This window comes from Bufo gargarizans, chromosome 8, assembly GCF_014858855.1.
Source record: "Bufo gargarizans isolate SCDJY-AF-19 chromosome 8, ASM1485885v1, whole genome shotgun sequence".
NCBI lineage: Eukaryota > Metazoa > Chordata > Amphibia > Anura > Bufonidae > Bufo > Bufo gargarizans.
This window is the reverse complement of record NC_058087.1, coordinates 176,134,114-176,150,005: the sequence shown is the minus strand read 5'-3', so window position 1 is coordinate 176,150,005 and position 15,892 is coordinate 176,134,114. Positions and strand designations below refer to the sequence as shown.

At 43.3% G+C, this 15,892-nt stretch overlaps 1 protein-coding gene across 2 annotated transcripts in view; it reads left to right on the top strand.

The window, feature by feature from the left end:
• The window catches only part of TBC1D24 (TBC1 domain family member 24), a 45,022-nt gene that overhangs the window by 14,059 nt on the left and 15,071 nt on the right, over window positions 1-15,892 (top strand). The window contains exons 2-3 of one of the 2 annotated variants that reach the window (XM_044303715.1): window positions 12,850-13,879; window positions 15,490-15,507. In XM_044303715.1, coding sequence (XP_044159650.1) covers window positions 12,912-13,879; window positions 15,490-15,507 — 986 coding nt within the window. In that variant the 5' untranslated portion in view covers window positions 12,850-12,911. The remainder of the gene's footprint in view (window positions 1-12,849; window positions 13,880-15,489; window positions 15,508-15,892) is intronic. The other variant, XM_044303716.1, reaches the window with a different exon arrangement.

The window sequence follows — 15,892 nt, the reverse complement described above, 5'->3', positions numbered from 1 at the left end:
TGTAAGATACCTATGGGTGCAGATGTACAGCCCCCCTGAACTGGCATTTGCAGGTGCTTTCTCAATTCCTGTAAAAAGGACATTTTAGGAGCACAGCCTTGTCAGTGACTCTGACTGTTTTCCAGATTCAGTCATATTAGAAATGTTCTTCCGTTTTTCAGCATTGTTCCTTAGAAAATGTGTTTTGGTTGCTCATGATCCAGGATGATGTCATCTATAGCCGCGTGCTCGCCCGGTTACATTTTTCTGCAATTCCTCCATCCTTTTTAGTGGAGATCGGTCTCCTGCGTCTCACTATTTTACTATAAACCTCAATATATTCTTGTAGCCAACAACAAGTCTTGGTAGAATAGGTCATCCTGCAGAAATGCATGAATCGCTGTGACTAATATAATAACTAGGAATCGGTAGTCGGTGCTTAATTCTTCTTTTATCACCACCTCTCCCCTACCAGTAATGATTGGAAGTGGATCAGTCGGTGGAAAGGTGACTCAGTTGGTTAGGCTCTGTCGGGTATATAAAGCAAATGCTTTATATAAATATTTTTAAAAAAATTATCGGGTCAAAAGAAAAATTATGCAAACTATATTGACCCAGTTAGATGGACATAAACATCTTAAAGAGTTCAATCAAGAACCTGATTATTTTGTGCAATCAGTAAAACAGGGTACAAGCGTCTATGCAAAAATATAAATGGTTTATTATACAATAGGTTAAAATACAAACAAAAATGAATCAACCTAAATTTCAATAATATACAATGATATGCAGTACCCAGAATTCACCACTATATGATACCAACAAAACACTACTCAACCAACACAAGAATATTATGCAATACAGCTTTAAATTTGTGAGAGATATACAATCAATGGATTATGCGGAAAACTCAATCAAGAAGATGACAGATACGAGCCCTTGCTCCGCCCAAAAATGATGACCAATCTTTCAGATAATGGTAGTATTGCAACAAAACGTATAAATTATTGGCTTGATATAAAACTAGGGAATTCAAAGATTCCCAACAAAGAGTTTCTCCAATATTATCCCCTTGTTTCAGTTATATGCATCGTAACTGAAATCAGAGAAAATACGGATGTAGCAACTAACGTTACACGTCCGCAAGTGAGCGGGTATCTGGCTAAGTATCAAGCCAATTAATTTAGATCAATACTACATAAAACAAAATATACATTACCCAAGGGTCAAGTGATGTGCAGAGTCTTGGGGCAGCCAGCTCTCAAGAGTTTTTCCCCATAATCCAAATGATTTTCCAGAGATCTATAATCCAAATGTTTGTTTCTCCTTTTTTTTTTCTTTCTTTTCTTTCCTTTTTTTCTGGTAACTGGTTTCTTAACCCAAAACTTATCAGATGAACACGCCCTCCGAGTTTGGAACTTACCAATCATTGTTGGAGGGGTGTGTGCATTGATAAGGAGCATGGCGTCATAATACTACCCAGAATGCAATTTTGCTACTGATGTAGTATTAACCGCTTATATCTAGATGGCACTGTTGTATAAGCAATAAGCATCATACCATTAAGGGTTAACTCATACATGCCTAATATTTTCACTACTTCACACCTCTGACATCTAGAGGCCTTGTCTCAGGGCTGAGGGACAAACTTTGATACATGAATATATACTTTGAGGAACATCTAGACCATTCTCACACTGTAGAATTCATGTTCAGATAGGAAAAACAATGAAGCCTCAGAATCTGCAGGTGCGGTGTATCTTCTAACTTTCTAAATGTATAATATGTTGTTACAATAACAGTAGCTTTTGAACGGCACAGTAATCTTCTCATGGACTTACTTCGGCCTACATGAAAATCCATACAAAACAGTGAATATATAAATCAACATTGCTCTTAAAGGCAATGAATACCCATTATAACTAAAATAAGTAAGTATAACTGTTTAAACTTATGAAAAAGCACAACAAAATCCCCCTTCATTACGATGTAATCCAATAGAGAAGTTGGACTACATTGGAATGTCACAAAGGGCTTTTCATTCGGGTTTTTCAAAAACCCGGGTGCGCAGATTCGGTTTGTAATGTTCCAACCAAAGCTTTGCTAAAGTTTTTCTGAAGAATCTTAACCAACGCACCACTTGGATGGTCAGGAAACTTAACCATCCCAGAATGATGACAATCAGCACACCCCATACATAATCCGCCCCCCATGACCACACAGAAGGATGTAACATATCATTGTCCGATACAGAATACTGTAACGTGTCCATGGTGACGTTATCCTTCCTGATTACCATGCGGACTATGTGGCTAGGCTTGTTGTCTAGCAGAAATTTTAAATCTGGATTTATGGTAATCTCTTGGTTTTGGAAGGCATCAATACTCTCCACTTCCCCCTCAACGTCCCCTATGTCGACCGGATATAGAGTACGGTTTCCAATCATAATCCTGGAATTACGGGGCACTTTTACAATGGAGACACGAGAAGGTAGGGCAATGACTTTCACCATCACATGATCATTTGAAAAAACAGTCATATCTGGTAAACGGGTACTAACAAGCCACTTGTCTTGTATCAAAACAGCGTTCACTACCTTATCCTCCTCGATTTTAGACAGGGTCACCTGGCACTTTTCTGATCCATGTGTCTCATATTCAAGACCACACAACGCGTTAGTTGCGTCATAATTGAAAGGATCGCCTTCGCACTGGAAATTGTTGTCCCGGAATGTTACGCAATTGTCCAGAATCGGGACAGAAAGCCAGTCCGGTTTCCAGGGCTGATAGGCTACAATGTCAGGAGTTTGAATTCTAACGTGGATATTGTCTTTCCAAGTGCCCACATTATGAACTCTTTTAATTTGGAACACATTATTTGTAGAAACAACGGGAATTGACAGAAGAAAACAGATTTCCATCTTTATAGGATCAATATACAATGGTATGGCAATCCCCATGTTGAACGCTAAGTTCAGTTGAAAGTCCTCTACTTTCTCTTCACTGACCTGTTGTAGCATTTTACGAATGATATCATAAGAAACAAAATACAGGGGAATGCGTCCTTCCCTTAAGTCCTGCATCCCACTTTGTACTTCATCATGATAGACTTGAGTATGGAAGTCAATGCGTTCTTTTAGGGAAATAAGTTCTTGTTTAAACTGTTCATTACTCTTCTGAAGATTTATTGAATGAGTCAATAACTTTGAGTGTAAGTCGGCGGTAACGACAGTATCCTCTGCAACGGAATATAAGTCCGATAAATGTTTTTTCTGGTTCTCCATCTCTGCATGAATACTCATTAGGTTCCTTTTCAGTGAACCGATCTCAAGTTCCAATGTCTTAACGGAGATGGAATTAACAGCTGATACACCGGTGGCAATGACAGTGCCCACTACGGCAAAGATTATGGCGGCTGTAATTGCAGAAATGAACCGCTTTGGTCGTCGACTTGTTGAAAACTGTTCTCTGGTCATGGTTTTCCTTGTCTGTTCCAGGATCTGTGTAACTCTTTCTTGGGAATAGCCGATGTGCATTTGATACCAAATCTTTATCTCCGGAGACGAAATCTCAGAAATGTTGAACTGTCTCTCGACGAAGACACGTGGGTCCAAACTGACGTAGATCTTTTGGGATAGAATCCTCTTATTCGTCAAGATGAATCCCGTGGTATCCTGTAGCATGATCCCAGATGAAGGGCCTGGTACAGCAATCGGCTCGGCCTGGAACTCCTTCCCCAAGATCAGGACGATGTAGATAACGGCAACAACCCTCCGTGCCATTTTGCACCTGTAATATATTGTATGACAAATATAAGTACATACATCTTCCACTTTTTATCACTCCTGCAAGAAAAGAGTTAATACTACCATACATCTTTGATTTGGTCTTGTTTCTTTTCTTGGACAGAGCAAGTTCTCGATACAAAGTGAGTCAAGAGATAATTAGTCACAGAGGAAAATACATGAGGATAGGTTAGTACATTTGTATGTTCATACTATACCAAACCTGGGTTTCCGTCTTTAGCTGGAACCTTGTTATCTCTTTACTCTTCATCATCCGGCAATCCTTCCATTTGGCGAAGTTGTGACCTAGGATGACAAACACGTAATTGATTAATGTGCACCCATTTCTCTATAAATTCATCCCCCTTTGGAATTTTGATCTTGTAGACCACAGGTGACAATTTGTCAGTGACGACATAGGGTCCCTTCCAGGAAGGCAGGAACTTCCTTTCCTTCACCTGATCCCGGGCGAAGTTATAGAGATAAACCTGATCGGAAATTTGGTACTCCTTTTGAGTAGTCTTCAGATCATAGTAGGTTTTGGCGCTTACTGCTGCTTTCTCCAGATTCTTCTGGGCAAATGCAAAAGCATGTTGAAGGTGCTTACGTAGATTCTCTATGTACTGATGGGCTGTTGAAGCATTTATCAAATTTTGGTCTGTTGTCCGGTAGAGTAAATGCTGGGGTAACACCATCTTCCTTCCTGTGATCATTTCGAAGGGAGAAAGTTTGGTTGCTGTGCTTGGAGTGGCTCTTATGGCCATGAGAACCAGAGGCAACTTTACATCCCAGTCCTTACCGGATTCATTAACAAATTTCTTTAGAATGTTGACAATTGTTTGGTTGTAGCGTTCCACTCCACCACTAGAGGCTGGCCGGTAAGCTATATGTAGCTTCCTTTTTACTCCTAGTATCTCCCACGTTTTTGTCATCACCTCACTAGTGAAATGACTTCCGCGATCGGACTCGATGCGTTGGGGAAGACCGAACCTGGAAAACACGTGGTTAATGAGTAGAGACGCACACACACTTGAACTGCAAGTCTTGCAAGGCAAACATTCTACCCATTTTGTGAATAGACAGGTCACGGTTAACATATATCTGTTGCCTTTTGATGAAGTTGTTACTGGTCCAATAAAGTCAATCTGGATATCTGACCATGACATGGACATCCCCCTTTTCATCAGCGGTGCCCGATGAGTGGGTGCTTGCGGCTGGAATTGAGGGCATATTAAACATCCTTGACAATATGTGCGAACGTCTTGCAACATATGAGGCCAATAAGCGTAATCCCGTAATAATTCATACGTTAACTTCTCACCTCGATGACCAGCCGTTGGGGCGTCATGGGCGTGTTGTAACATCAAACCTCGGTATGCTGTGGGTACTACCCATTGTGAGATACCATTCTTTGAGGTTCTTACCAACAATCCATCCTGTAACGAGAATTGGGACTTACCCTTCATCAAAATTCGTAACTCTTCTTTGCCTGCACAGTCTTCCATAGTGATGGGACAATTCTGTGGATCTTCAATGTGTTTGTAAAACATGCCGATAACTGGATCCCCCTTCTGACTCGCGATAAGGTCCTCACTTGGGGAATCTTGGCTCCATTGGGCCACATTGGCTTCGGTTTCCTTTTGAGCCTGCCTTCTTGTTATTGCATCCACTTGGATAGTTCCCATGAGGTCATCAACGTCCAAGCCTTCTCCATTAATGGCTGCTTGTTTAGCGAGGGAATCTGCCAAATCATTCCCCTCCTTATCCATACCTGGAGATTTTGAGTGACCTCTTACCTTTTTCCAGTAAATGGTGAGACCATGGGTGGTAACCATCTCGTCGATCTTACAAAACATTTTACCATGCTTGACAGGCTTATTGTTACTTCTTGCCATTTTAGACCTTTTCCATCCAGGGAAGTACTCCACGAAGCTACTGTGAACATAATTAGAATCTGTGATTATAACAAACTCTTTAAGACCAGAATCAATAGCCATTTGTATAGCTTTATACACAGCGGTGAGCTCCGCGAACTGGCTACTTTTGGGACCAATTTTGTATCCGACGGACATGTCTGGGAATGTGTTATTCCATACGATTCCGATACCTGCAACCAATGTGCGTTCAGTTCCTATATCGGTATGGAAAGAACAGCCATCAACATATACACATGGTAAGGATTTGCAGTATTCTTCTTCATAAGACTTGTATGGAGATGAAGATTGCTCTTCCAGGAAATCATTTTGTGGTAATTCACCTTGATGTCCTGAATTGGAACAATCATGCAGTTTGGCTAATCCTTGAGCAACTGGATTCTTATTATTTTGTTTGTACCTGATTTCCAATGGCCATCCCATTAAGGACATCGTCCAGGCGGTTATCCTGCTGTTTGATAAATTCCCATCCTTGATTCTATCACTCTGCAAATATTGCAGGGGTTGGTGTGCGGTTTCCACAATGATCTTTTCGCCCTGGATAAAACTCCTGAAATATTGCAAAGCCCACACAGTTGACAGTAATGCTTTTTCACAGTCATTGAACTTTACCTCAACCGGTGATAAGGACTTGCTGGCATAGGCAATGATCTTGTTTAGGTTGTCCTGTTTTTGGAAAAGGACTGCACTCACGCTTTTGTTGGTGAAGCCTGTTTCAATGTAAAAGGGTTTTCCACCTTCTGGATAGGCAAGGCATGGGGCCTGGATAAGTCTGGTTTTGAGCTCATTCCCAGCTTGCTCGTGACGTTCACTCCATTCCCATTCTACTCCTTTCTTCAGCAACTGCAAAAGAGGTTTTGTAATCTCGGCATAGTTATCTATGAACTTACGTGAATAGTTCATCATGCCCAGGAAGGATCTCAACTCCTTGGTATTTGTAGGTGACTTTGTGTTGATCACTGCTTCCACTTTCTTCTTCTGTGGGTTAATTCCATCGGCAGTGATTTCGTGACCTAAAAAATTGACTTTGGTACGACACCATTGAGCCTTCTGTAAAGAAAGTTTTACACCAGCGTTTCTTAGTTGGGTTAGTACATGCCTCAGTTCCGCAATATGCTCCTCAAAAGTTGTACTTTTGATTAGGATGTCATCCACATAGGATAAGGTACCTCGTTCAGTGGCATCAGGCATTGCCTTATGCATGAACACAGCAAACTCATGACCCGCATTTATGTACCCGAAAGGTAATCGGGTCCATGCATATTGTTGCTTTCCAAATGTAAAGGCCAGTTTGTATTGATCCCTCTCATCCACTTTAATTGTCCAATATCCTTGCGCACAATCCAGAGCAGTGAAAATTTTGGATCCCTGTATTTGCGCTAAACTCTGGTCAATATATGGTACGGGCCATCCGGACATGTATACACGTTTGTTTAACTGCCTTAGGTCCGAACAGAGCCGGAATTGACCATTGGGTTTGAGAATCCCAAGCACAGGATGGTTGAAGGAGCTGTGCACTGGACGGATGATCCCCCGCTTCTCCAAGTTTTTGACGATTTCCGATAGCGACTCATATGCCGCCAGCGGAAGTCGGTACTGTTTAACATATACAGGGGGTGCATTGGGATCCGTTTGGATTCTTGCAACGTGTAGGTTAGTTTCCCCACAGTCGTAAGAATCCTTAGCAAACATGTCCTGGAATTCGGCGAAGAGCCCCTTTAGCTGTTGACGCTCCGACTCCTCAGAACATGCATCAGCCACAGAGATTTGCTCTTCCACCCGTTCCTGAAATTCTGGAAAGATTTCAGGTTGACTTAACTCGTAAGCTTCTTCAAGCTCACTAGTTAAATCATTGTGAGTATTGCGTACCTTATCCTTTCTTGGCATGACTCATACTCCTTCTCATCACGTCATCATGAGCCTGAATGGCCAAGCGCAGAGGCCATTCAAAAGTCGCACAACCTCCATGTGCTGCTGCAAAGGCTCTGCCATCCACAGTATGATTGCTGGGATCCTCACTGATTGTTAGAATGCGTTCCCATGTTCTCCATATCAATGGAGTGGAGGTTACACACGCAAGCTTCCACTCCATTCATTGTCAATGGGACTGATGGAAATAGTACAGCTCTTGGCTATCTCAGTCAGTCTGTAGACACTGAATGGGGGCAGCAGCTCCCATCTATGAGCACTGCACAATTTTAAAATGGAAAGACGGGACCCCCTGTTTAGATCAGTTGGGGAGCCCAGTGCTCATGCATTTTATCACTTATCCATGATAACGCTCTTTCACACGAGCGTGTCTTACGGGAATCGCGCTCCGTGTGAGAGGGGGATCCTGCATTCTGGACTTACAGAAGCGCAGGGCATTATCATGATGGGCCATGCAGAGGCACACAGCATTACCATTCTTCTGCAGAATCATACTGACCGCTTTATGTCAGAATGATTCTTTAACAGAGAGGTCAGGCAGAGGCATGAAGCATTACCAATCATGACATTGCCCTGCGCTTCTGTAATTCCTGAACGCACGATCCCTTTCACATGGAGAGCGATTCGAGCAAGGGACAAGCTCGTGTGAAAGAGCCCTTACAGTTCCATACACTGTGTAAGGTTATATGTGGGCAATAATATAGTCATGAGCCCCATTGGGGACAGCCTGATGCTAATGTCTGTAAAGCCCTGCGGAATATAGTAGCGCTATATAAATGCATATAAAATGTGCATATGATCCCTAAGGAATAGGCAACATGCTGGCGTGTCCAGTGATATTGCGTATTGGATGCATAAGTGTCCATATTATGGGCTTATAGGGCGTCTGTCAGCAGATTTGTGCCTTTGAAACTGGCTGACCTGTTACATGTGCGCTTCGGCTTAGCAGCTGAAGGCATCCGTGTGGGTCCCATGTACATATGTGCCCGCATTACTGAGACAAATTATGTTTTAACATATACAAATAAGGCTCTAGGAGCAACGGGGGCGTTACCGTTACACCTAGAGGTTCTGCGCTCTCCAACTGCCGTGGCCTCTGCACTTTGACAGGTCCAGGCGTGATGACTAGGGATGAGCGAATCGACTTCAGATGAAACATCTGAAGTCTATTCTAATAAAACTTAGTTTCAATACTGTACGGAGCGAGCACTCCATACAGTATTGGCTCTGAGCCGAAGTTATTACTTCGCATAATAACTTCAGAAATAGATTTATACTGTAAAAAAAATTCCCGAACTCTGGTTTGGTTCCAAGTGGTACCTTGGAACCGAACCAGAGTTCGGGAAATGTTTTTTTACAGTATAAATCAATTTTTTAAGTTATAATTCGAAGCCTCGCAAGACTTCGCAAAGTAATAACTTCGGCTCATCAGAGCCAATAAATTCTAATATTGAAACTAAATTTTATGCGAATCGACTTCGGATGTTTCTTCCGAAGTCGATTCGCTCATCCCTAGCGATGACGTTTACACTGCCTGGCCCTGTTCATCAAAGTGCAGAGAGAGCAGAGACTCTAGGTGTAATAGTAACACCCCCGTTGCTCCTAGAGGATCATTTGCATATATTAAAACATCATTTTTCTCAGCAATGGGGGCACATATGAACATGGGACCAACACGGATGACACATGCAACAGGTCAGCCAGTTTCTTAGGTACAAAACTGCTGACAGATGCCCTTTAACACTTAGTCTCTCTATAGTTCTAATGAACCAAGCTTGCAGCTCTGTGCTGATCTGGTTGGTTTTGTAGAATAGTTCAATAAGTAACCCAGGATACAGCAAAAAATGTATAAATGGATTTTAGGTAAAGTCACTGGAGTGTTGGACGGTTAATAACTTTATATTGGTGAAATGTCTTGCTTGCTGTCTCATTGCATGTGGTTTTAAACGTCCCTGTTTAATGCATTAGCCTTGGTATCAAATTATTTGGGTCAGCAGTGATGTTATCTCGGCTCGGGCAGGTTTACTGGATTCTGCTGCTTTTCCTGTAGGGCTCTGGCTTCATAAAAGCATCTAGTGGCCACAAGTACAAATACTGAGAACAGACACGTGTTGTGAACACCTCTACTTGCAGTTAAAGGTCCAGCTCCACCCTGGATTCCTTGGGGCCCTCAAAATATATTCAGAAATGCATGGTGATACATTTTTCCTATTAAACATTGATATCCCGAATTACTTGGGAAACACATGCACTCGAGATGTGAGCTGGAAAAATTTGGAGAGCAGCTGCAGGGAATTAAAATTCCCCACGACTACTTTCTTAAAGGGGTTGTTTCTCTTCAGCAAATGGCGTATATCATGTAGAGAAAGTTAACACAAGGCACTTACTAATGTATTGTGATTGTCCATATTGCTTCCTTTGCTGTCTTGATTCAGTTTTCCATCACATACACTGCTCATTTCCAGGGGTCACGACCATCCTGCAGCAGTGGTCGTGCTTGCACACTATAGGAGAAAGCACTGTACTCTCTGATGGCAGGGACCATGGGAGCGCGTATAAGCTCCCATCCCGGCCACCTCGTATCTGCGCTGCAACTGTAGCCATTACCACTAGATACAAGAAGTGTATAATGTGATGGAAAGATTAATCCATCCAGAAAAGGAGGCAATATAGACTATCACAATACATTAGTAAGTGTCTTCTAGGGCTGGGCGATATGGCCTAAAATCTATATTGCAATATAATTTGAAGCATGTGCGATATAACGATATATCGCGATATATTATTTTCTTCTGTCTGTATACAAATTACATGGCCATAATCAGCCCCATGCCATTTGCCATCATCAGCCATGCACCCCAGCCAGCGCCATCAGCCCCATGCCATTTGCCATCATTCATCTCCCGCTGCCAGCGCCATCAGCCCCATGCCATTGACAGTCATCATGTTGCCCAGCCAGCGCCATCAGCCCCATGCCATTGACACCGTCATCATGTTGCCCAGCCAGCGCAATCAGCCCCATGTTGCCATTGCTATTTGCAATCATTCATGTCCCACATCCACCGCCCCCCACCCTATTCCCTGGTAGATTCGGGCCCCTGCTAATATACTTGCCTTTCCTGCAGGGTGCACGGCTGGCTGATGTGGTCCATCTGCGGACTCCGTCTTCTACCCATCATGCACTGGGAGGGACCTGATGTCACACACAGTCAGCACACTGGCTATGTGTGCACGCAAGGCCCTGGCCGGTGCAGAGTCGGGAGGCCACAGAGCGGTGAGTGAAACGCTTCTTCAATTCACTACCGCTCTGTGATCATCTATCGCGATATAGACAAAATCTATATTGTTGCCCGAATTTATATAGTTTATCGCCCACCCCTAGTGTCTTGTATTCATTTTCTCTACATGATAAATGTCATTTGCAGAAGAGTGACAATGCCTTAAATGCAGTCAGCAGAATACAGGCACGTTTTACAGCTTCCCGTGTTGTAAGCGAAGCAGCCTTTCTTGATATCTGTGGACTACAAGCTTCTGTAATTGGTGTTTTATATTATGCAAGAGCTCTTGGAGAGCGGCCATCAGGAATCTGCCCTTGGTTATGTAACCTGCTCCTGTTTATAAAGGGCAGAACCAAGAACTAGATGCATAATGAACACCTCACAAATATAAGAAAATCACCCCAAAGAGAGGGATTTTAATATTGCAAAGATGTGTGCCTTGGGAAGGGGAATAGTGACATTCTATATTGTAGTCTACAGTGAAATTCACAATCCTGCTGGTGGTCATTGGAAACAGTCATCAGGCTTGTTGTCAGACACGCCCCTAAAAGTTTAGCTCTGCCCCTATGATGCAGTGGGAAGATTTGTTCTTCTACATACTATTTTGAAACTTATTTTTTTATTTTTTTAGGCATTAAGCCAGTAAGGAAAATTGGGAAATGTCCACTCTGAACACTGCAAATTTTAAATGCAGCAATAGACTAGGGCTGCAGCTATCGATTATTTTAGTAAACAATAATTCTATCGATTTTAATCAAGTACTCTAATCATAAAAAAAAAAAAAAAATTTTTTTAAAAGAACATTTTCCTTTATAAAAACTCACGAGCACCCCGTGCTGTCAGTCCTCAGCGCCCCCCATGTCTTCAGTCCTCTGTGCCATCAGCCACTGCATGCCATCATGTCTCCCACTCCCCCAGTGCAATCAGCCCCTCCATGCCATCATATCCCACAGTGCCATCAACCCCCCCCCCCCCCCCCCGTAATACTTGCCTTTCCTGGCAGGGTGTGCGGCTGGCCTATATGGAGTCCGCAGGAGAAGGACCGCGGCATCTTCTCCTCCCAACATGCACAGCGCACGCTGAAGTGTGCACGCCAGGCCCAGTACAGTGCAGCGTGGTGCCGACAGGAGCAATGAGTGATGGGGGTTTTCTGGGTCTTGCATATCTGGTCAGAGAGGGCCTGACTCCCAGGATCCACGCTGATCAACTGTTGGAAGGAGCTGTCATGTCACCACCATTGGTGCAGCTCGGTCCCATTAAAGTGAATGGTATTGAGCTGCAATACCAAGCACAGCCACTATACAATGAATGGCGCTTTGCTTGGTATCTTAGGCTACTTTCACATTAGCGTTTTTGCGTATCCGTCAAAGATCTGCAAAAAACGCTCCCATTACCATAATACAACCGCATGCATCCGTCATAAACGGATCCGGTTGTATTAGGTCTTCTATAGCCATGAAGGATCCGTCATGAACACCATTGAAAGTCAATGGGGGACGGATCCTTTTTGCTCCGCACCACATCGCGGACAGAAAAAAACATGTCTGCGATAGGAGTGCAACCAAAGGGAACGGCATGCATTTTGGTGCATTCCGTTTCGTTCAGTTCAGTTTTGTCCCCATTGACAATGAATGAGGACAAAACTGAAGTGTTTTCTCCCTCTATTAAGATCCTATGACTGATCTCAATAGCGGAATTGAAAACGATAATGTGAAAGTAGCCTTATACTAGGAAGAGGATGCAGCCCTCGCCTGAGCGCTGTGGCCCCTTCAAACAGCTGAACAGTGGGTGCTGGGAGTCGGCTTCCCACTGATCTGATATTGATCGCCTATCCTGAGGATGGGTACCAAAAAAAAAACGTTGGGGTTGGGTTGTAGGTGAAGACGTGCTTTGTTTTGAAGACTAGGATGTTATAGGCTGTTAATATTGTTTGTTTGTTTTTCAGACTATGCTATGAACTGGGAATAGTATTCCTGAAAGATACCTTTTATCTTCCAAAGATCAGCAATGGACGACACCGAATATGGACGATTTGTGGACTGGGATAAGATGGAGACAGGAGGGCAGGAACAAAGTAGCCCCAAAGTATTAAACTGTACAGATTTCCAGGAGCTGAAACAACTATCCCGTCAGGGGTATTGGGCAAAAAGCCATTCGTTACGAGCCAAGGTATATCAGAAACTGATAAAGGACATCCCATGCCGCACGGTAACCCCCGATGCTAGCGTGTATCGTGACATTGTGGGCAAAATAGTGGGTAAGAGAAATGCAAGTACCCTACATCTACCAGAGTTTGTGGACGACCGCCAGGTTCCCAGCTACTGTCTAAACTCTGAAGGCATCGGAGCTGTAAGGAAAATCCTCTTATGCATCTCAAACCAGTTCCCTGACATCTCCTTCTGCCCTGTCCTTCCATCGATCGTGGCCCTTCTTCTCCACTATAGCCAGGATGAAGCAGAATGCTTTGAAAGCGTTTCCAGAATACTTGCTTGTAACGACCCAAGTAGACGACTTGTCGAGCAGACTTTCTTGGCTTTTGAGTCGTCTTGTATGACCTTCGGAGATCTTGCAGGCAAATATTGCCAGGGACCTCACAAGCTGATGGTCGCCGTATCCGAAGATGTCCTAGAGGTTTATTCTGACTGGCAGAGGTGGCTTTTTGGAGACCTGCCCTTCGCTTGCGCTGCTCGGGTGTTTGACGTGTTTTTAGTGGAGGGCTACAAAGTGCTCTTCAGGGTAGCCCTAGCTCTTCTCAAGTTCTTTCACAAGATAAGAGGCGGCCAACCAATGGAGTCGAACAATGTAAAAAGAGACATCCAAGAATTTGTGAGGGATATTAGCAAGTCCGTGTCTCCTGAAAAGCTCTTGGAGAAAGCATTTGCAATCCGGCTCTTCTCCCGTAAGGAGATTCATCTGCTTCAGATGGCAAATGAAAAAGCTCTGCAGCAGAAAGGGATCACTGTGAAACAGAAAAGGTAAGAATGCTAAAATGAGAATATTCCCAGGTGCTAATATTTTTACTTACAGGATACATGATGGATCTGGTCTAGTATTTAAGCTGAGCAATAATAAGCAGTTAAGAATTAGAAAAAACATGGCGCTCTAATGGATTTACATCAGATTCAGCAGCACCACTAGCTAGGTGAAGGACTTGCACACAATCTGCAGAAGGAATATGGTAAGCAATGTTTAATACACTATTTAGAAAGTTGCTTAATTTTGCCTTAAGTGGTTGTCCAGGATTAGAAAAACATTGCTCCATTCTTCCAAAACCAGCACCATTCCTGCCCATGGGGTTTGTCTAGTATTGCTGCTCTGCTCCATTGAAGTCATGGGGGCAGATCTGCAATATCACGCACAACCTGGGACAGGCGTTTTGCTGGTTTTGAAAGAAAGCAGCCATGGTTTTTCTAATCCTCGACAACCCCTTTAAATTAGCTCAGTTGCTCATATCCCACAGTGCAATCAGCCCCCCCCCCCCCCTTCCTCTGTAATCAAAAGGCCACTTTGTCAGCAGCAGTACACTGGCTGTTGGTGGTTTGTGGCTAAGGAGCAACTGAGAGATTTTCCACATCTTGTGCAGTAAATATCTGCAATAAACTACACTTAAGAGGCTATGGACACCTTTACACTTTTTTTAATTGATTGTTTGTGTCCTACATGCATAATTGCGCAACTTTTAAACATTGCCTACAATATTCCTTCTGCAGATTATGTGCAAGTCCTTCACCTAGCTGATGGTGCTGCTGAATCTGATGTAAATCGATCAGAGCGCTATTCCTGTATCTGCTCCCCCTTTCCTTCTTGCTCTCCCCATTAGAGATGGCACCAGGGAGTGGGAGGAGGTTGTACATAGCGGATCACACCGAGGGGGAAGGCAGAGAATCCATGGACAGCAGCTCACTCAGGCTGTAGATGGGTGAGGAAACCACGCACAAGACAGTTTTCAGCAGTGTCCTAGACTCAGATATGGCATGCATTACTGGAAGGAAAACCTCCACACGAGAAGTTTGAAAGCAGGAGCAGGTTGCAATTGGGGGGGGGGGGGGGAAGAGAGAGGGGAAGAGTATGTAAAGTGAATGAAAGAATAAATATTGCAGCTTGAAACTTAGTGCAACTTTCTTTTTCAAGGTAACCACAAACCTACGGTATGTAAAAATCGCTGTTTTCATGTCAAAAATGTCCATAGCTTATACATCCTGAAATTGGCATATAAGTGATAGTCGTATTTCTACCTATGGTTTGGAATCTTGACAGGGTACGTCCACCTTTTTGCACCATGTTATTTTTCTGGAATGGTGGACATGTCCCTTGAGTTTTGCACAGTGACCACCTGCTCCAATGAAGTATTTGAGTGATGCATATTATAAAGCTGGCCTGTGTTTTGTTAGTTTGCTGCCGACTAATAGACTTCTCTGAGTCTGTTCTGCACTTTCAGAATATTTTCTTTCCAAGGTGAAATTCCATCGGCCTCGGCCGGTAGGACATTTGGTCAGTGGTTTTAATATGAAATGTTTCGCTGATATTTTTTTTCCCTTTCCCTGTTTTTTCTTTCTTCTCTCTACTTCTGCTGTCCCTTTTCCAGAGTAAAGTCTCCTGCCCGGTAAGTGACCTTGCTGTCCTCCTTCCTCTCCTTACCCTGGCGCTGACTTTTTTTTTTTTTGCTTACTCTCCCGTAACATTCAGTGACTGCTTGACTGCCGGTCTAATTTACCCCAAGCCGTGGTCTGCAATAAACTTTAGACGCTAATTTGCTGCTCATTATTATATATATTTTTTAAGACCTTTTCCTTCATTTCAACATTGCACTTAGGACATGTAAGCTATGTAAGTATGTGGGGTGAACCCTTTGGTATATGTGAAGGTTCGGGCTGCACCAATACTTGTGCCAAGCGATGGATTGAATGTCAGCAGATGGTATCGTTTTATCTGAATTTGGCCCACAGGTTTCCCCTTGCTGCTGACAAGAGACGTGGGCACGGCCAGGT